The sequence below is a fragment of the Strigops habroptila genome, chromosome 2 (genome assembly GCF_004027225.2).
Source record: "Strigops habroptila isolate Jane chromosome 2, bStrHab1.2.pri, whole genome shotgun sequence".
Lineage (NCBI taxonomy): Eukaryota > Metazoa > Chordata > Aves > Psittaciformes > Psittacidae > Strigops > Strigops habroptila.
The window spans coordinates 3,288,469-3,310,725 of NC_044278.2; the positions used below are offsets into that span (position 1 = coordinate 3,288,469).

A 22,257-nucleotide genomic window follows, 5' to 3' on the forward strand; every position below is an offset into this window, starting at 1 on the left:
AGCACTGCTGGCACAGTGTGCTTGGCTGGGGAGATGCCTGGGCACAGCAGCCCCTGCCCTCGGCTCACTCTTCTCCACAGAGAGAGGTCGGACGCAGAAATGTCGTCTTGCTGCTGCTGCTTCCTCTCTCCTTTTGTGTGTGCCTCTCTTGCGTGTTCTTTGTAAGGAAACAATTACAAAAAGAAGGAAGAAAAGCTAGGTTTTCCTGTGCTGTGCAGAGGAACCAATACTGTGACCATAGCATGTTTCACCTCAGGAAACTTTTTCTCCTTTTGTGCCAAAAGGGGTAGTTTTTACCAGCGTTAGTACCAGTTAAAAGATGATAAAGCCAGAGAAGGGGAGGTGCCTTACCAGATCTTCCTATAACTTCAAGGAAGAAGAATGACATGAATGAAGGAAAAAGATTCATCTAACATTGTACAGCTCCTGCGACACAGCTTTTATATCTGTTGTGTTTCTTGGTCTACATTAGCAATAAAATGCTGGAAGATTTCAGTGGCCACTGTAGCAGAGGGATTGTGCTGGGATGCTACGATTCCAAATCCTCACCACCCCATCTGTTTGATATTGGAATCAGGAATAAAGATATTATAAGCTTCTCACGTGTTTTTAGGGCTAATTCCCATGCCTCCTCCCAGCTTCTTTCATCACCATCATTCCCACACCAGCCAGCTTCAGGGCTGGTTTCTGCCCAGACACAAGGCAGTGTTTTCATCCCCTGCTTTCTCAGCTTGCTCAGATTGTGCCTGCAGGGCACCTTTGTGTGGCACCAGCCAGCCTCTCCTAGATCAGACATTGATGTGAAGCCAGCCCTAATGGTTTCCAAGGGAAGTGTATCTCCTTTCTACACATTGTCCAACAGCCGTTGGCTACCTGCTCCCCACTGGGGGTCCTGGGCTTGCTGTCCACTTGCTGCTGCTGAGGCTGTGGGAGAGCAGAAGGATTCCCTTCATCCCTACCCCAAAAATGCATCCATCTCACTAGGATGGATGCGGGTGCTGGAGTTGAGCAATTTGGGTAAACGCTGAAGAGAATGAGGGCCTCCAGCTGGGTAGATGGGTTTCAGGGGTGTTCCTGCATTTTAGTGTGCATTTTCTTTGTCACTGCACGTTGTCCCCATCCTGATAAAACACCGAGTTGAGAGGTGCTTCTGCCCCTGGTTTTTGTGCCTGTGCTAGAAACGAGAAGTGCTGGGGTGAGAGCGGGAGGAGGGGAGGAGGGCACGAGGGCTGTGCTGGTACGTCCCACCACTGCCTGCTCACAGCAGAAAATCCTTCCACCTGCCAGGAGCTACCATTTGACAAGGCGACACTGGATTTTTTTTGACCCTGAAAATGAACTTTAGGAGGATTTTCCTAGTCAAGTGCTTGCTGCTTTTGTTTCCCAGTGTAAAATGTGAGTTTTTCTTACTCTTTTTTTGCACTTTCAGGCTGGCATTGTTAAACTTGCATTTTAAACCTTTTACAACTTGGTGGGATGTTGGTGATTGATAGGAAACCAGTTCCACTTTCCCAGTGAGTGAAGACCTCTGGGTTATTATTTGATTTAATTTTCAGCTGTGGGAGGGCAGGATCTGAGTTTCCTATTCCAGTTATAATAAGCTGTAAACAGTTTTGGTTTTGAGTTAATGAGTCTTAACTTGACACATGTACAATGAGAAATGTCATCATGTAGTTTTCTCTCTGCCCTCGAGGTAGCTTGTACTACATTAGAGATCCAGTTCACTGTGCATTATTGCGTGTAATTTCCTTTTCTTATCAAAGATGAGTGAATCTTTTTAAAGTGCAAATTATATTCTTCCATAAATATTAACAGAACGTGATATATCTCAGTGTCTTCAGTGGAGTTGAAGAAGTCTAAGATGTGAAAACAGCAAGCAAATACATACTTCTTTTATATTTTGCACATTATTGCTCTCATTTTTTAAAGTATTAATCTAAAAACCTAATTAAGGTGTTAACTCATAGATTAGAGAAAGTTAGAAGAGATGGAGACAATACAATCATACACGGATGTTGGTTTTCTCTGTTCTTTCCAGTACAGATTGCATGTATGGCTGTTTAATGCTCTTTTCCTCCAGAACAAAATTAATAGATAAATAAGGATTTTTGTTTGTTTGTTTTGTATGTGATATATGAAACATCTTCCCCAGCAGAAATAATGATTATTCCCTTGAATGGAAAACTCTTTTCAAAGACTTCTTTAGTTCTCTAAGGTTACTATGGGAGCTTTTCCTTTTAACTCTTTCTTGTGACTGCAAGTGAGCTTCCAGTTGAGTCTTTCTGCTCCTTGGAGCACATTTCAGCTGGCATTAGCAGTAATGCTGTTACTTTAGCTAAAGAGATTTCTAGTATCATACATGTGGAATAATCAGCTTTCTATTAGCAAGACTATGGAGATCAGATAAACATGCAGAGATATGTCCAGGTGGTCTATCCATAGAGATGCCATTAAATTATCCTTGAAAACTTTTTTCTTTGCTTCCAGAAAGAATAAACGATAGTATCTGTTATTCAAAGAAGTCCTATTACTAGCTCTAAATACCAGTACATGGCTGAGCAGAAACGAGTATCGGAATTCAGACATTTAGGTATAATCTGCAGTGACATCTGTGTGGAGGGTAGCTGTTTCCAAGGCTGGTTGATAGCTTGATTTCAGAACTTTTCATTAGATATGTCAAATACCTTGTGAGAAATGCCATTGTGAAATAGCAGCCCCTCCTTAGATAGGGGTCAGTTGCTGGAAGCACTTCAGTATTAATGTTCTTGTTGCAGAGGTGCACTATTTTAGTTCTTTGATTATCTCTAGTACTGTTGATTTCATGAAATGGCAACTGGGTTTTAGTTTCCTCTCTGTGATATAGTTTAGCATTGTCCTAGATACTAGGAATGAAGGACTGTAATGAAAATATGCATAAATATAGTTTTTCTACATGGGGAAAAAAGTACTTGAAATAAATATATAAAATTCAAGCAGAATCAACTCTATTTGGTGATGTGAAGGGAAATCCCCTCTTGCCAATTGGCTTTATCCTATACATTGAAGAGGAATGAACATAAGAAAATGACAAATGAAATAAGCCGTGGCTCTGAATGCCCATTCGGTTGTCAGTGAGTTTATCCCACCTGGCACTTGTGAGCACTCCTTTACATCGTCCTGCAAAGGAGGCATGGAGACAGTACCTTGAGGTGCCCTCCCAGCAAACTTTGCACTCCAAAAGCGCTGGTTCACCGGAGATGGGCCTTGCAAAGGGTGAGAAGGAGCCTGGAGGGGAGAGGGCAGGCTTTGAAACCCTTGGCTTTCCTGAGTATGCCCTTCAGCGGCCACACGCCACGTGCTGCCCAGTTGCACTTTTGGGAAGCACCTACTCTTACCTGTGTTGGAGAAGGGACTTGTCATCAAAGAACATCTGCAGAGAGAAAAGATTTTTTTGGCCTTTACTTCTCCCCTAATGTCCCCAGTCCCTGATCAGTTCTAGGATAGGGTTAGCTGTCTGTTTCTACCTGCCTTACTTGCCACATTGTGATCCTGTGCTAGAAAAATCAAGTGGATATATTCCAGTGGGGCAGAGTGCCCAGGGTAGGTGAGGAGGGGGCACTGCAAGCTGGCAGCACTGGGTCTGCCTCCGGTTCTGTGCCTTACACTCACTCACTGTCTGATGTGGGCTATGATTATTATTATTATTACCATCACTGTCATTGCTGAACTGATCCTACTGTCCATGGCCACTACTAGTTTGTGTTCTTGCTGTCCACAGTAATGTTTGCAGTGATGGACGCTCTGGGTACTAGCCTGTGCCATCTGCAAAACCAAAATGACCTTATTTTCAGGAAGGGTTAAGTTTGGCGTTAAGTTTACGGGCAGCCATGAATTTTGGCATCCAAAATCATTTCAAATAAGTCAGCCAGAGTATAAAGCCAGCTTTTGAAAGCTGGACTCTTAGCTTCCTTGGCTCTCAGAATTAAATTGGGCACTGACATTTATCTAATGAATGATCAAGAGGTGCTTTGGACCAGGGGAAGAAGACAGCATCAGTGATGCAGAGAGGCTTAGGCAACTCAGGGTGTGTGTGTGGGGGCTGGGTAGCAAATGAAGACCTTTTGGGTCATCACTATGGCTACTGAGCATGAGAGTGGATGCTGCTGGAGACACATTGACAGGCTGATTGTGCTTCCCTTTACAGGCTCTGTCACCAACTGGTTTTACGTGGCGGTGAATGAGTCGGCTCTTCTCAGCATCGCTGCTGCTGGGAGTGTATATGATGTAACATGGGTGAAAGACAGAAAAAGGTTGCTTCAGCTAAAGGACAGGAAAGTTAAGTACTACGTGAACAAGGAGCAGTGCAGGTGTAAGATCTTCCTAAATGGGACTCTGCACATAGAGCAGGTGGTGAAAGAGGACAGTGGACAGTACACAGTGACTGTCTATGAGCAGGACGGAAAACTGAAGGCAGAAGAACATACAATGTTCATCGTTCAGGGTGAGTTTTTGCTCTTCCCATACAAATCCCATCATAGCTGAATAAGACTTGGTATTCCCACTCTCTCCTACACCCTTTCCTGCTCATTGCCCCCCTTTCTGCTTTTTTAGGGGCAGGGACTTCTGTGAGATTCACCTCTTTCCTCCAGTCACTGACAGCAACCTGGATCTCTTCCTCCTTCCCTTGCTCCTGTTGATGCTCTCTGGTCCTCTGCTTCTTTCTGGCTCCCCTTTTTGTTGGCCACCATGTTTTCACATGTGCCCAAGCAAGCAACCATGAGCACATCAGGGTGAGCGTGGACAACCCCACTGCAGCATCTCAGGTGGTGTGTCGATGGGGTCTGAGCTGGGGTAGCACCATGCAAGTGGGACTGTGCTCCCAGCAGCACCCTGCTTCCAGAAACCTCTTGTGGGAGCACAGCAACCACTTCTGGTGCTATTTGATGGGTACTGAGTTATGGCTTTTGGTGTCTAGCCAGTGCTCCAGAAAGGTGAGAACCTTGCACTGCCTCTGCCAGTTCCTGAGAAGAGCTCAGGAACCCAGGTGGCACTAAATGCCGGTATTTAGGCAATGCAATCCCACTGCATTTTTGCTTTAACATAAAAAATAGCCAGCAGTCACTTTTTCTGAGATACAGCACAACAGGAGTTGAATTTGCAGAGACAGAAGAATCCTGCACCCTATCCTTGCATAACATCACACCACAGATACAAAGATTGTGCTGTTTGAAGAACATTTAAGCACCCGCCTGGGGATTTCAGCTATGTGGGTTCCAAGCATGAAGGCATCCTACAGTCCTCTAATCCTGTGTTGTATCTTGTCCTGAGTGATAGAATGGTAGCAGTCCAAAGCTTTTGGGATGAGTAGGGAAGGCGGGATGGCTATTCTGCTCCTTTATGGATGCTGCCACCTTTCCAGACCTCTAAACTGTGGGGCAGCATGTTTTTCTTTCCTAGCAATGGAATTATTTTGCTCTGTCCTTCTTCAGCCAGCATGCGCACCTCTGCCAATCTCTGGAGTTTGTGGGCACCAGCTGGTACTCTGGAAGTGATGCCTTGATAAGGCAGCAACGACATCTGGAATAGTTTTAGCAGGGTTTCTGTACAGTGGGAGGCTCTGTGGCTAACGAACTGCTGAGCAAAGAGGGTGTCTCACTGCTTTGGGAATTACTATTGCAAATGACCTACAGATTCAGGAAGTCATCAGGGCCTCATGCTATTTACTCATGCTTTAAGCCACTGAGCTGTCATTGGGGTGTCCTGGGTTCAATTTCAGGTGAAGGTTGCAACCCAGCTATGTGCTGCATCATTTCACCATTTTAATCTGCTGTGCAGCAGAGAGGTTGTATTACGTCCAACATGCAGCTTTAGAAGTAAAATCTTCCAGTAACTGTTGGGTGCTAGAGCCATTTGTCAGCCAGATTATACTTCAATACAAACCTAATAGCCCTTATTTGCTTTAAAAATTTATGATCTCTATAACTTATACTGCCTGTAACTAGAGGTGGCCTTGGCACGGATTTGTTTACCTGGTCTGAAAGGTAGAAATTAATTTTTTTCCCATCTGATGTCCCTGCCAGTTTGCTTTTCTGGCTCTTTCAGTGCCACCAGTGATAGAGAAACTGGAACCAAAATGTAGCTATCTGTTTGCGGGATGTAAAAAGAGACAGAAATCAGTTCTCTCTGTCATAGCCTCATTGAGAGCTACGAAGTGTCTCTTTTGTGTTTTCTATTCTGTTTTGATGGGTTTTCATGTCATTGCTGTTGTGCTAGCTGGGTGCTGTTGGTAGTACATAAAGCATCACAAGTAGCTTTTAGTCTTGCCTTAAAAGAAGCCTCTCCTGATGGCCACAGGCAGATTAGAGCCAACTTCATTTGCATCAAAACTTTGGGATATTGGAGTTGGAGGGGGCTGTGGCTCTGAGTCCCTCCCATCCACTGCCTCCCCTGAAAACAGAGCTTCCTCCCTTTGCCCACCTGCCTGGCTGGCTGTGGGCCATGATCAGCCTGAAAGTAGTCCAGCCACGGTGGCACAGCTCTGCTTTGCCAGGCTAAAATATGTAGGCTAATATACTGTATTTTCTTTATTATGACCATGTTACTTCTCTAGTAGTGGTCTAATTTGCTCTATATTCTTCTCTGGTCTTATTAGCTGGTGTTACTCGCTGCTTATTGGAGGCTAATACTCTGTTCTGCTTAATAACAGAGGTTTTCAAAAGGAGAAACCATCTCAGACGTTCCTGTCCCTTCTCTTTTTCAGAGCCTGTCCCTCAACCAATCCTCAGTGCTGAATGCATGAACAAAACTGTATCTGTCAAGTGTGAAGTGAAGCAGAAGACTAAAAATGAAACATTCCTAATAGAAGTGACTCAAGATAAAAGCAAAAAGATACAAAAAAATGCAACAAGGTTGGAATTGCACACGCGGTATTCTGGGGCGTTCAGATGTGTTGTTAAGAACCAAGTCAGCGAAAAAATGGTTGAAAAAGTAATTAACTGCTCAGGTAAAAACTCTATTTTTGCCAGAATCTGCTAAAGTGGACTCACAAAGCGTGACCCAGTTATGTGTATCCATAGGACTGGTCCAGGTGTCAGGAGCATCAATGGTTCCCGGTACCCAGTAGTGCAAGTTGAACACTGCTGCAGTTACTGGGAGCTGATGCTGCTGTGGCAGCAGGGATGTGAGTCGTGCTTCCTGCTTGGCATTCCCCGGCCCTGTTGCATTTCCACCTTCTCCACCCTGCTGTTGCCTACCTCACTGCTACCCTTATGGCATCCCTGCTTTAACAGCAGGAAGCCCAAGTTAGGGGCAGTGGGATGTGAGGTGGGCCATGCTCCTCCTCTTCTCCTGTGGCTAATGGTGCTTTTCCTCATCCTCTGAGAGGCTCGGGGGCCACTGGAAGAGGGAGAGAGGTTTTTCTGGAGTCAAGAGCCTTGTGGGTGGCTGAGAGGCCCTCGGAGCGCCCTGCAACGCTGTTTCCACCGGAGGTGGTCTACTGGGTAAACTAGCCCAAACGTGTTGTCTTGATTAGGAAATGCTGCCTGAAGCTGGCCATCCCAGGGTGCAAGACAGGCAAGCATGGGCCTGCCTGCATTGCTGGTATAGCCAGACATTAGCCATCAGCTAGATACTTGATTTCACTTCTTCTCACCCTTGAGAAAAGCTCTTCCTTCCCAGGGTGAGTTGGGTGGGACAGCTTGTTTTTTCTCACATCGTTAACAGAGAAATAAAAGGTTTGCCACACTGATCTTCAAAATACAAATGTAGCGTTTCTCAGACACCAAAAAAACCCACAGGAAGACTTGTGGCACTGCCCTTCCTACTCAAACTAAAAATCCCTCAAACCGTTCTGTGTGGTGGCAGGATTCTGCCAGCTCCATAGTAGATTGCAAATCCCTCAGCTTGCAACTTAACCTCTTTCCACCCCTGCTGCCCTCCATGAACATCTGGATCTACATTCGAGGCCTATCACCTTGAATTTTGACCTTTAGCAGGCAAGACATATTTCAGATGGACTTTAGCTCAGTTGGCTGTACTAGTTGGCTCAGTTGAGCATTAACCATGTGTGAATCTGCCAGGGCTCAACTTCGAGTCAGCTGGAAGAAACAGGCATGGAAATGGCAAAATACACCTCAGTGTAACCCTGGCAGCTAAGAAAGGTGAAAAGAACCACATTATTGATGGTACTTGTCTCTTTTTTTCCACTGGGGCAGCCCAGCCTGATGGTGGCCTTTATATTGTAGGCATAGAATCATAGAATCATAGATTCATTGAATGGTTTGGGTCGGAAAGGACCTTCAGGATCATCTAGTTCCAACCCCCCTGCCATGGGTGGGGATGCCTCATCCTAGACCATGTCACCCAAGGCTCTGTCCAACCTGGCCTTGAACACTGCCAGGGATAGAGCATTTAACCACTTCTTTGGGCAACCTGTTCCAGTGCCTCACCACCCTCACAGGGAAGAACTTCTTCCTTAAATTGTTTGTGCCATCATTCTCTGCCCTCTATGTGCACGCCCAGTGAATGTTAAGAGTGGTACCAGTGGTGTCGTCTCCTTTGGAACTTTGTCCCCCAAGGAAGATGTGCTTCTGCTGAGTTCATTCTACAGGACCCGCGCACGAGCACGATCACTGGATGCCAGAAGAACAGCCCAAGCAGGAAATGGTGAAGGAAGTCCAGCATCCAGCAAACCTCACTAGCAACAATAAGGAACTGTCATATAAATTCTTGCTCACTGGGCAAACTGAACTCTTGTTTTGAGACTGGGATATTTGGTTACGTTCTTTTCCTTTTCACTATTTTTTAAAATTTGCCAAATTGAAGAGAAAGTACCAAAATACTCTGAAGCGAGCTAGTCTCAGTGTTTCCAGCTCAGTAGGAAGTACTTTGAAAGTCTAGTTTTGTTAGATGCTGTGCACTGCCTGCATGCTCATTGTCCTTAGAAGTATCCATTGCCAGCAGGAACAGGGCATTTGTGGTAATTTAAATCAGATGAGCTGGCACACACGAATGGTTTCAATTTTCTACAGAACTTAGATCCATCAGGGAGCAATCAAAATTCTCCTCAGTGAGGACCAGCAACTTTATGTTGTGTACAGAGTTTCTCTGGCAAAACGATGGGCTCTCTCACTGGGGCTGCCTTTACAGTTGATGGAAGTATATACAGAATTCTAGGCAGACGTTGTGCAAGTTATTTCTTTCTCTCTAACATCTTCTTTCACTCCCTTAACTAGGCCAGCTGGACCTTTATCTCATCTTAAGCATAGCAGGAGGTGTAGTCTTCTTTGTCATCTTCATGATTTTGCTTATTTATTGTATCAGGAGGAAGAAAGCGGAAAGGCTGGAAGATGATGGTAAGTGTTTAAGACTTAAACACTTATGTTTTATGTTGCTAACCATCCACCTAAACTCTTAGAGCTTCCTGCTGACAGTGAGCCCTGTGGGCAGGAGCATGCTTTCTACTTTGGCATGAGCAACAACCTGGTTTTGGCATATGGTGAATCTCAGCAGATCAGCTGGCATTGCCAGTCTTGGTTTCTGATACATTGCTTTGAACAAGACTTCTTCTTGTCAAGCCCTTTTTTCATTCGTGGTGAAAGAATTGCTCCTCTAAAGCTTGGCCAAGGCCACCAGTCATGAGCATCTGTGGGGCTAAAATATACAATTAGGTATCCCATCAGCAGATTTATGACATTAAATTTATATGGTGTAAAATTAGGATCCTTGAAATCATTAGTCACTTTTGGAAACACTGCAGACAGTGAAAACGGGCAAGAAGAGCTCAGCTTTTCTGCGAGTTTCCTTAGGCATCTCACACAACTTGTCCTCTCTACAGAACAATGTCCTTGGAGGCCTGTCAACACTGGAGGCCCAACCCAGAGCACTTTAAAGAGCTGAGGTTTTCAGGGTGGGCAGATATTTCAAATGTGGCCCAAAATTCATGGCTCCTTAAGACCATGGGAAATACTCTGCCAGTGTTCTCTGGCAGTGGGCTCTTGGTCTTAACAGAGAGGTTGCCTTGAATTTACAACCTGGGCATTGCTGTTAGTTTGGGTGGACAGAGGACAGACACTAAGCTGCCACTCAAGAAGAGTCATCTGGCCCGATTCTAGGTGGCGAAGCTAAAGCAGGAGGGAGGTGGTCCTGGCAGGGCTTGTTTAAAGGCTTGTTTCCCAGTCCTGCCCCCACACACTGTGTCAGGCTTCCTGTGTGGTCTCAAACAACAGCTACTGTCTGTGTGAGTCAGTTCTTGAGTTACAAAATGGGAGTAAAAGCTCCTTTGTACACCACAACAGGCATCTCTATCTTTGTCAAGATAGAGAGCAATGCCTGAAAGAAAACTCAGCTGCTGTCTCAAAGGTGCCCATGGTCAGGCTGACAAGGAGGGTGAGCATGACCAGTCCTGTGGCTGAGGGGAGTGCAACCTCACTAAACCTGAGTGTGGATATCTTGCCATTACTCTCCTGCTTCCCCCAAAGTTATGATGATGAAGAATAGGCAAGAGCTTTCCCCAGTCACTGGGAGAGCTCACCACATTGCAACCACAGGATGTCATCTCAGAAGGCTTGCCATAGCTCATGAGCACAATGATGGTGTAAGCATTGCCATCTGAATGTTATTCTACATTATAGCTCTTCTTATTTGAATGGGATACGTTACTCCCTCAACTGTGCATTGATAGCATACCCTCAATGCTCAGGTCTGAATTCAGGAAGAATGAAGAAAAAGAGAAGTCTGGGAAAATGAGAACTAATATAATAGACTGACTAGCTTCTTTGTGTGTTCTTAAGGCCATTTCAGTGTCCCAAGTGACTCAACCCCTAAACTAAGCTGACTGACATTACAGAAGTGATGAGGAAGTGATCAAGAGTCAGCTGGCATATATTTACTTCTACACCTGGGGAAATCAATGCTGTCAAAATGGGCCTCTGGCTTTCAGCACTGATAGTGGCAGGGCAGAGTGCTTTGATATTGCTTCCTGTGGTTGCATCTCACTTTGCTTTCAGTGTCCTGTTTCCACCACAGTTCAGAACAGCTTAGGCTGGGGCTGTCCGCTGGTGACTGGTGGTTTCCCCAGCACAGAGAGGGGAGAGCTGCCCCAAATGCCCCTGGGTGCATTGACCTCAGCCAGGCAGCCAAAAACCTTTTGGGTTTGCCTGGGATGTGCAAGCAGAGGTGATTTTGGTTGTTGACTGGAGTAGCAGGAACACCTGAGAGTGACAGTGGTCTTACAGGTAAGATCAGCATCGGCTTTTTCTTGCTTGGGCCCAACACTTTTTGCTGTCTGTTCCACTTCTGCTCAGTCTGTGCCTGACTGCGGGATGCTCGTGTCGTTGCAGATGAGGAGCATGTGATGCAGGCTTGCCCCATGGACAGTGAGGTGATGGTGCGGGAGCCGCCGTACAATCCCACCCCGAGGCAGCAGCGTGTGCAGCAGCGGCCGCTGCCACAGCCCCAGGTACAGCAGCGAGCACTGCCCCCACGGCCCCGGCCCCGCACGCAGCAGCGGACTCCGAACCACCCCAGAGAGAGACCTTGACCGTCTGCCCCAGGAGGGACAGTGGTCTCTCTGCTCCACGGTGCACTGGGACAAGAAAGCTTCCAATAGTCAGGAATCCCTCCCGCCCAGCCTTGCGTAACGCTCAGCTATGAAACGGCAGCTTTTGTTGCAGAAAATTAGAGAGAGCATCAAATGGAGATGAAGAGACCCAGCGGAGGAGATTCAAGGTGATGGGCATTCATCCCTGTGGCCATTTTTCTTCAAGTGTCTCCATGTTAGGGTATGGAGCATTGAGCCTTGAAACCTGTGTCTTTCTGTTCACTTGTTTTTACCGCACCTTGTTATCTTCGTGCCTTTTGGATGGATTATACCAAGAAGAAGCTAAAGCTCTACTGAGACAATACGGGCCTAAGGATCTTACTGGGTTTTGTCACATATCTTTTGTTTCTCCTGCCACACATTAGGACAGTCCCACGGCTTCAGTATCAAATGCACGACTGCCTGGATTAAAAAAAAATCGTATGTAATTGAATGCTTGTCTGAAGTTGATAGAATTGGTGTCATCAAACACAGAGAAGAAAATACTGAATGGAGATGTGAGAGCCTTGAAGGACATCTGTGTGGGGAAAAATGCAAGTGAGAAAGCAGTAAACTTTTCACTTTCTCTACCATGTCTTAAATTGCAGCAAGGAAGAGTTAAGTCAGGTGTGTTTTTTTGTTTGGTTTGGGGTATTTTTGTTCCAAATGAAGCACTGAAATAGATTTCTGGGAGAGGATCTCCAGCACTGGGGGTTTCAAATGGCAGATTAGGTATCCTCATCCTGCTGAGGGCCTGGGGAACATCCTGCATGGCCTCTCCAAGGAATGTTTCAGCTCAGTTTTCTGGGACTCCTTGCTAACAAATAAAATGAAACCTTTTTCTCAGGATAGGTCCGTTTGGCTATCCAGACATTTATTTTGTCATAGAAGAAGCCTGGTAATCATCGGCTTATGAAACAAGTGTTACAAACTGCCAAGCAGTCTGATCACTAGTGGCATTGTCTGAATTGGCATGGCTTTCCACTGTAGGGCCTCCTGCTGATGGTGAGGGACCAGGTCCCTTTGCTGGTAAGCACCTCATGTATAACCAGGTGATGATAGAGAACTGCTGAGAGATCTCCCTCCCAAAGAGAAAAAGAGGTTGGACTGCAATAACTGCACCTGCATCACCCTCCATGTGCTGGACAAACACTCCTTGCTCTTCTGGTCCTTGGAGATGGTCATAACTGTCTCTTTGGGCAGCTGAGAAGACAAGAGAGCAATGTCTGAATGGGTGCACTGGCCCATCTGGTGTAAGAGGAAGCACAAGTGGAGAAGGAGGGAGCTGCAGGAGCCACACAGCACAAGACATCCATCCAGCATGTTGCATTAGGCAGAACATGTAGTACCTCTTTCAGGCCTGACTATCCTACACGTGCCAGGGGAGATAAACCAGCCATCCTTTGTTTCTTCCCAGGAATGTGACTGTTTTTATCTCCTGGCACAAGGGTAGAGAAGTAACTTGTCAGGGATAAGGTCTCCGCCGCCGCCAGAACTCAGTCACTTGAACTCCCGTGGCAGACACAGCCCTGGGAGCATCACCTTGGCTTTCTGCAGCTTGTTTTAGGGCTTTTGCTATTGAAAGTTGCATCTGGTAAACCCTTCATGGTTTATCCTGTAACATATGCTATATTCCTGTAGAGAATTAATAAAGATAAGAGTGGAGAGGATCTCAGTTCACACCTGTGCTGGTGCTTCAGTATCTGGGTCTCACTTTGGTACGAAGGAGGCAAGAAGAACATGTTGGTCCCTTAGCCATGGAAATAGGGATGCAGGAGGTTTCACACTGATGCCCAGCTGATGGGCTCAGGCCAACATGGGTGAGCACAGCTACTGTGCCCACCTGCCTGCTGTGGCAGCACGCTCTGGCTGTCCTGTGTGGCCGGAGCTTTATCACTGCCCTCTCCTGAGCAAGCAGATGAGCTGGGACTTCTCTGTGGTTACATGGGTACAGGAAAACTGGTCCTTCCTGGGAGAGAGGGGGTGTTACTGGGACCTGAAGAGGAGGGTGGGCTCCTTCTGTGATGTCCTGACACTGTTTAGTGCTCTCTGTGCCCTGGGCTTAGCAGAGCTGCAGGAATGCTTTGGAGATGCTCCTTCCCCATGGCTGAGGATTGGTGAGCTTCTGTCAAGCCTCTGAGACACCTTTCTGGGCTTCCCACCAGCCTGGGGCTGGCGCTGGTGAGTGACTCTTGCCGCAGCTCCTTGCAGCGGAGCACCAGTGCCTGCATGAGGTGGTGTCACGGTGACTCCAGCCCAGCACAGAGGTGTTGCTCTTCTGGCAAGGAACTGCAGCCCGAAGCTAAGGATGAGCCCAGGATAGCAACGGGAGGCAAGAAGCTTTTATACTGTTGGTCACAAAGTGGGTCCAAACCTGTGCTCAAGACTGGGCTTGAGACCACCATGTGAACTGAGGAAACCTCTGTTGTCTCAGCTTAAGGTACGTGAGGGCTGAACACACCCAAGAGCTGCTCTCAGATCCCCTTCCTGCGGAGTGGGACTGCCAGCAGGCACCCTGATTTCAGGGCAGGCCAGAGGCCACAACAGTGGGCATGAGTGAAGTGTGGAGGTATGTGTTTTAACTGCCCTCCAACTGGCTGCTGTAACCATGGGCTGAGAGAAACACTCTCAGCCGCAGCCAACTCAGTGAGTTCTCCTCTGGGGTATTAGTCTCTTTTCAGCTAGATGTTTCTCTCTTATGTGCTAAGAGGCTCAAAGCTAAGTAAAGAGAGATTAATTTAGCCCTGTTGTGTGGATTTACACCAAAACAGAGTCCTCCATCAGGCAAACAAGCAAATACTAAAAGCACAGAGTACCCTGCAGAATGGGAGTCTTATCAGAGCAATGCTTATTTTTGATTGACACCTGTTTTTATCAAAAAACCAATCAACAATAGTCACCATTATTTTTGCAATGTCTCGTGTTTGTTCACGATGCTCTGCAATGGACGATACTTGTACAGTCCCGAGTTCTACTTGGTGCCTGCTTGAAAAATCAACAATTCTTCTGAATGTGTGTCATGGAGCATTCACATCTCAGGTTTTTATGCTGTAGAGGATGTTTTAGTTCTGGAAAATGAGCTGACAGTGAGACCTACAAAACAACAGGAAGCGATGGGCTCTAGTGATACTCATTGTAACCTTTCTTGCTTCTTCTTTCATAGACGCATCTACCAGTGAGTCATATAAGGTGAAGTGTTTTTCCCCATTCTTATTAAAGGGGATGAGATGGCAGGGCTGACATGCTGAGCTGTGCTCTGTAAGGATGCTGCCTTGTCCTCTCTGACTGAGGAGATGCAGTTGATGTTGCCCGAATGCTAGCAGGGCTCAGTTTCGCTTTGTGATGTTCTGCACAGCCAGCACTGAGGGAATGGGAGGCAAATGAAGTCCAGCGGTCCAAGCAGGTCTGTAGTCGTGCTGTGGTCCTGCAGCACTCGCCAGTTGTGCACCCGAAAGAGCAATGGTTGGTTGTATATAAGATACAAATCTTCCATCTCAGTCTTAATCCATGTGACATCAGCAGCATTTGCTGTCCAAACTTGGCCTTTCTAGTAGATGAGGCCTGCTTGTATCTCAGCCAGATCTTAGGCAGTCCAGAGGGAGGCTCTCTTGCTCCTGGCACAGGCAGTGCTGGAGCAAGATAGATCATTTAATTTCTAAAATAAAACACTCAGCCTGTAAAAGGACAAGCAGGAAACATTGGCTAGTTCAAATGCCTTTATTGAGATGCTTGACAAAATGGTGCTATGAGGAAAACACCAGTTTCATCCTTATTCTGCAAAAAATCTTCAGGCTCTGATGAGGAGATAAACCCCAGCTGGGACTGTGTTGCCTCCCAGCTCCCTTTTTCATTCTGACAGACAGGGCATCATCACCTCAAGTTTTCTTCCTTGGCAAGGGGAGCTGCTCTCTCCCCAAGAACAGCAGGGACCTGGGTGAATGAGCCTTCCCAAAGCCCATGGCAGAGCAGCGTGACATGGCTGCTGCTCCCCTTGAGCTTCTGATGCAAAGGGGAGCTGTGGGGAGAGAGGAGCAGGAGCATGAGGAGCTACCTCACGTCAGGATCAGTATGGGCATCTGCCAGCTACTGCCCAGGGCTTCCCAGCTGGGGTTTGAGGTAGAGGAGGAGAGCAGGGACTAGCTGAGCTGGCCAGGAGATAGGCCAGGCTCTGTGCATGTAGCACACTGGACAACAGGGCAGCTACAGCAGGATGGGCAGGCACAGAAACAGCTGCCTAAAATGAGCTGGACAACCAAGAATCAGGATTTGAGTTGTATATCTTATGCTCACAGTCCTGAGATGGGGCTTCTCTTTCTTGGAAAGCATTTATCTGAGCTGCAATTTACCCTCTGGGCAGGGGGCATGCGCTGGATGCCTTGCTGGGCCTCCTGCTCCCCGCTCTTTTTTAATCCCAGCACCAGCTGCCCTGTTCTCACCTCCTGTGACACTTCTCCAGGCTGCACTGCTGCAGTGTTACCTTCTATTCCGGCTTTCCTTCCTATGAAACGCCCATTCTGGGTGGCTTATTTTCCCTCTTTGAATGTCACCTCAGCACTCCACCTATACACATGTCAGCCTTAGGGCAGTATAACCACCAAGGTGCCCCTGTGGCTTCAGAGCATAGTTCCTCTTCATCATGCCTGCCCTGGGAAGACCCGCTCCAGGTTGCTTTGCTGTTGTCAGCAGTTTGGAATGATCCCTGTCTCCGAAAGTGTGGAAGAGGGATACACCTCTTTGCTGTCTCCTGCCATGGGAGGTGGACAACTGATGGTGAGTCCCCTTTCTCCAAGTCTTGCTGGGCACGCATTGAGCCCCATCTGCTCAGAGCCTGTGGTGCTGGCAGGCCCTGCTCTCCCTCCCTCGGCACGTGTATCGCTGCTGTAAGTTGCTGGTTCAATCGAAGTACGTGCAGAGAGAAGGAGAGGGCAAAGAAATGACTAAGACAACGTTTGGTTCTGCCCACCTGGCTATCAGCAGCACTGATCTCAACATGCTTCCGGTGCCTCGTGTGCCTTTATTTTGGGTGATATTGTTAGACAGTTTCTGCCTTTGGTGCCCCTGAAATGTAGTTTTTGAGATAACGGGAAGAGATAACCTCACAACAGAGGCACTGTCTGTGCGGTCGTTCTCAGCGGTTGCATTTCCCGTGTGCTTTCTCTACCTACATAACAATAGCAGGCAAGCATTTTGGGTTGCTGCCTGGCCTCCCACACAAATACTCACTTTCATTTTCAGCCCTCTGGGGTGGCATGGGGCAGGTGAGTGAGCAGGGGGCAAAGGGAGAGGGGTGTGAGTAGAGATACGCATGGCACAGGCACTGCTGGCAACTGGAGGGAACAGCTCCGGAACAAAACTGTCTGCAGGTATCCCAGAACTGCATTCCTGCGCTTACAGCTCCCTGGCTGAACAGCAGTGAAACGGGGACAGGCTGTAAGGCTGGTGCATTAGGACAACTAGTGCTTGAAGAGCCTCATGCTGAAGTGTGATGCCTGCTGGGACAGTCTGGGACTGCTGCTGTTAGCAGCTGGCGTCAGACCAACCCCTCTTCCTCTGATAGAGGCAAGGTGACATTTTCTGTGAAGAATGGGAATGAAGTAAAGGGATGCTTGTTTGCCAAAGAGTTCCTACACAAGGGTGCCTGGCTTTCCAGCTTTTCTCCCACAAAACATGCGTGTACCGCACTTGCTTCTATGATGGGCTCTTCCCAAAGCCTGCTTCAGTCCCTTCTCCATTTGGCTGGGTGCCCCAGAGCCGCCTGCGTTTACTGCCAGATTCACTGGAGGGTCCTGCTAGGCAGAAGCTCACTAAGCTCCCTGCTCTGTGCCAGGGGGCTGGGGGCTTGCCTTGCTCTGCTCTTCTGACCTCTTGTCTCACACTGATGGTGTGCCCCATCCCTCGGTGGCTCTCCCTGCCCTCAGCACTAGGCAGATGGTGAAACCTGGGAGGGCAGTCTGTAGGCTTGGGATGCTGCTGTGATGCTTCTGTCCATATTCCTGCTGGGACAGGGTCCTGAATTCCCCTTTTGTCTGAGAAGGGAGTACTTGTAGGTATTGGTTTGTGCTGGCATCGATGTTTTATTCCATTTCTGCTTTCCTGGAGATTTTACAGCTGTTAAACGAACCACCTGAGGGAGCTGTGTCTCTGGGAATGGCTGTACAACACCGGACTGTATGAATGGCTGTACAGCCAACAGGCTGCACAACACTAGGGTGACTGCAAAGCCTGAGTGCTGCAGGCACACCGGTCACTGCAGTAGCCAAAACTTCGATTTTAGTTGGTTTCAATGTGATTTCAGTAGCCAGAACCAGTGCGAACGAATGGCAGAATGAGGATGTGGCTCCTATTGCAAGGGAAGTGCCTGTATCTCAAGCCCAAAACTCAACCAGCAAAACCTCCAACACCCTTGTGCTGATCTTACAATTTCTATAGACTCTGTTTTTCTTTTAGCCATTTAAAAAAGGGACAAGCTTAGCCAGAAGCTAGCCACTGCAGAAGAGGAACCAAGTAACATCTTTTTCTTTTAAAAAGCACTGACAGGAAGGAAATGTCTGCACAGCAAGTGACTTGTAGGAGCCTTTAGCCCCTGTAGGGGAAGTTAAATGCTGAGTGTTGGAGGAGTTGCTGGGAATCCAAGGTGTTCCAAAGGAAGGTCTGTTTAATAAGGGAAAAACGGTGGAAATAAATGGTGTCCCCACCCTATTCATGTATCAGACCTCTCACCTTGCCTAGGAATTCAGGCCACACATGGGCTGCCTCGTTTCATGCTGCTGAGAACAGCAAATATGTCCCTGGTTATTGCTGCCAAAGTACTCCCCCTTATCAGGCTCATCCTTACTGTTCTTCCTTGGCATCCCTGTACCACAGGGACAGCTTGCCTAGGGTGTGTTCTAGGGAAAAGAGGTTGGATATATATGTCTCTGAATATCAAATGTTACCTCTTAATGCTGGGAACATCACCTCAGGAAAACTGGGTCAGCTTTAGGAAAACCACCAAACTGCAGCTCTGAAGAGCCACAGATGGTGCCAGGGTTAGGTGGGATGTCGACAAGTGAGAAGAGGCATTTCAAGAGGGCAACTGTAGAAGTAGCTGTGAATCTCCTTCCTCTCAAAGCATCTGTGCTAGAGAAGAACATCTGTGACAGAGCACCTGAGGCAAATGCGAGCGTGATGTCTTATCTAGAGATGAAAAACTGCACCACTACCGGCGGGCACCAAAGCAGCTGTCTCAACAAATGCACACATATGTTAAACAGTGAGAACTGTTGGTCCTCTCCCTCTCCTGTATTTTGAAGGACACGTGATTCTGAAGCCCTAATAAGAAATAGCACAGAGGAATGGTTTACAGGCCTAGGCTGATCAGAAGGGAAGCAAAAGTTCTGCTTCTTCAAGGTATGAAAAAGAAGATGCTGCATCCTTTTGAAAAAACTCCTGCTGTAGGAAGGTGGGATGGAAGAAGTGATACAGACGATGCTTGTCCATGGGACTGGTGAGGCTTAGCCCACCAGTGCTCTGCACCTTTTCCTAGCTCCAAGTGTTGTGCAGGTGTGTGAGGTACAAGTGGATGGTGACATGGGGCAGTTGCATCTTGGAGTCTAGGTTTCCAGGCAGGAACCCAGGCCATGGATCTTTGCCATGGGTCTCTTGGTAGCTTTGGCAAGCTGGACATGTAGTTACTGCCACTTTAGTTAAGTGTTACCCAGAGTGAGCTAGGATGGAAGCCCTACTTGAAACATAGAATCATAGAATCATAGAATCGTAAGGGTTGGAAAGGACCTTAAGATCATCTAGTTCCAACCCCCCTGCCACTGAAAACATTCCCTGGGGGAAGTTGTGTGCATGAAGCATGGGAATTTTGTGCTATGCCTGTTTTAGACCCTGAACTGCCCCTTTCCGGTGGTCCTGGGTTAAAGTTTCTACCTTGAGTGGTGAACAGCATGGCTGGAGAAGGAGACACAAAACCAGACCCATGCTCAAGGGGCGGCTAGCCATTGCTGCTCAGGGAACTGGTGTCTGCTTGGTCTCAGTGGAGGAGAAGAGGAATTTGTGAGCTGGCCACACAGTGTTGATAACACTTTAGGGATGCTGTGTGTAAGCACAGCACCTGTTAGTCAGCTTCTGGTGCACACCTTTAGGCAGGGAAGGCAACTTACAGCACAGAACTACCCAGCAACTCCTGTACAAAGCCCTGTCCTGCAGGATTTGGCCCGAGAGCTTCATTCAGCTGCTCTATCAGGGCAAGAAGTGGAGGCAGCAGGTGCCCTGCCTTCAGCAGCCAGCCTGGTGCTGGTGTGAGCATGGGGTATGCAAGAACATGTTGGTGCTGTCATCTAGTGGGACAACGCAAGCACAACCCCACCATGGCTCTGTGCCCTTCCTCCCATGCCTTTTACTCCTCTCTTGTGCAAATTTACACCCCGACTAATAGGCCTGGGAATATTTGGGAGCCATAAGGCTTTTTCCTAGAATAGACAGTGGAAAAATTGTTATTGTCACAAGCTTCATATGTGGTTTTTATCAGGCTTGTGTACCACAGGCCAGGATTAAATGGGGCTTATCCAAATTCGTGAACTCAGCGGGCCCTCACGTACCTCTCCCCAGTAGAGTGTATTTAGTGCCTGTAAAAGAGATTAGCCCAATGCACAAATAGAATAATGGTTAATTGCCCATCTAATTTAGATCATGTTTTGCACCCAAGAAGATCTGAATAGTCAAGGCTAGAGATTTCTCTTAAACACTTGATTACTGTTATTTGTATTCCAAACACAACATCAGTCACTAGTTTCTGTTTGTGATCTCCACTACAATGAAGTTCAAGTTTTGGTTCCTCTTCCAGCTGCTCAGACATGTTCTGCCACTTACACAGCACGTGGCAAATGTCCCCAGGGTACACTGAGATGACTTGTCTTCTGGAAGACAAAAAGCAGCTTTGAAGGCTCAGAATCTGGGATGTGCTCAAGGCTGAGTGGCAATGGAAGGGCAGAGGTGGGAGTAGGGCCTTGCACATCATTTTATGTCTTCCCCAGCCTCTAACGGCGTTCTCCTGTAAGTGCCTCCTCTTTCCTCACACAGCAGAATGAGTGCTGGAAAATCTGATAATGCTAATTCTGGCAGAGGAACTGGAACGCGAACCAGAGCCCGGGCAGGGGGCAACAGGGAACTGAAAGCAGCCTTCCAAATCAGACACACTGGCATGGTTTTGTTTTTAGAGATAAGGGGATTTCTTCACCATGTTTTAAATAGAACTGTGGAACAGTCCAGGTTGGAAGGGACCTCAGAGATCATGTGGTCCAACCTTTCACAGTAAAGGGAGCCTAGATGAGATTATCTGGCCACAACCAGATAATAAACCCTGTCCATTTGTGTCATGCAAACCCCCAGCGATGGGAACTCCACCACATCCCTGGGGAGGTTGTGCCAGTTGTTCTCGCAGTAAAAAAATTATATCAAGATGAAGCGTCTCCCAGCGCAATTTGTAACCATTACCCCTTGTCTTGTCCATGTGTCACCTTATGGTTTAGATTGAAATCCTTCATCTTTCTATCCCTGAAACACTTCTGTTCCTGTGTGATGGAGGGCGATCTTGGCTGGTGTCCTGAAGGAAATATAGTTATGAAAATATGTGCCTCTGTTGGGCCCCATTCATGCTGGCCTCCTCCACCCTTCCTTCCTACCCTTCTCCTTGTCTTTTTCAGGAAGCACATTAACCTGCAGGGTTACATCTGCTTAAGTACAGTAAGTGTTCAGTTTCTAAAGGACTCCTGGCTTAATTTATCTTATTCTTTCCTGCTGTATAAGGCACTCCTTGTCCCTGGTTAACTATTTTGGCTCACAGTGTCAACTACAGCGGCTGCAGCAGCAAAGAGGTGAGACCTGATGGTGAGTAGAGGAAGGTCTTGGCGGGATTCCTTTTCCACACATGAGGATGAGGTGGGGTGAGGGGAAACCAAACCAAACCAAACCACAAAAACCAAAACCCAGACACATTTGCTCATAGAAGACCGGGTTTTGGTGCCCCGAGAGCTCTGGCTTAATCGAGGAGAAACCCCAGGAAGGCCAGAAGAGGGCACCTGAAAACAACTCTTTTGCGCTCGGCCGTGTCTGCTGCTGGGCTTTTCCCTTTCCTTTTTCTCTCTTCCCCCCCACCCGCTTCCTTTTCTTCGCACAAACCCGTTTTCATCTTCCTGGGAATGTGCTGCTTTGTGGCTTGAAAGCAGAGCACAAAGCCCCGCTCGGTGTGCGGGGAGCAGCGGGCTGCGCCTCTCCCGCCTGCATCCAGCCCTGCTCCTTGTGCCCCAAATCCTGCTCCACACCCGTGCCCATACCGGTGCCCAGCAATACGCTCAGCTACAACACATGCAAGTCTATTGTAACCGCGCAGCGATTCAGGGTTCAAAATCAGATCTGCTTTTTTTTCCCCTTTTTCCCCTGAAAAGTGCCCTGAAGCATGACGGTTTCAGTAAAACATCACCTGTGCTCAAACCATGGTGGGGCTTGGAGAAAGGAACAAACCACCCCACCGCAGCAAGCAAGAATGGCAAGCTGAAAGCAAGTCTTTTTGAGATGCTACCTCATGCTGGCCCTTTTTGTGCTAATACTGGTGGGATGTTGCTCCCTGAAAAGCCTGGTTTTCCAAAGGCTGCAACGTTTTAGCCAGAGATCCTGCCCATCAGACTCCAAATCAGAGGCATCAGGCCTGAGAA

The 22,257-nt window shown here is 47.5% G+C and overlaps 1 protein-coding gene across 1 annotated transcript; it reads left to right on the forward strand.

Annotated features, from left to right (window-relative positions):
• Nucleotides 1–1,285: 1,285 nt before the first annotated feature.
• Nucleotides 1,286–9,414, forward strand: CD2 (CD2 molecule). Its single transcript, XM_030471731.1, has 4 exons — nucleotides 1,286–1,395; nucleotides 4,184–4,480; nucleotides 6,740–6,982; nucleotides 9,213–9,414. The coding sequence occupies exons 1-4, from the start codon at nucleotides 1,335–1,337 to the stop codon at nucleotides 9,392–9,394; spliced, it is 783 nt and encodes a 260-aa protein (XP_030327591.1). The 5' UTR covers nucleotides 1,286–1,334; the 3' UTR covers nucleotides 9,395–9,414.
• Nucleotides 9,415–22,257: the final 12,843 nt, after the last annotated feature.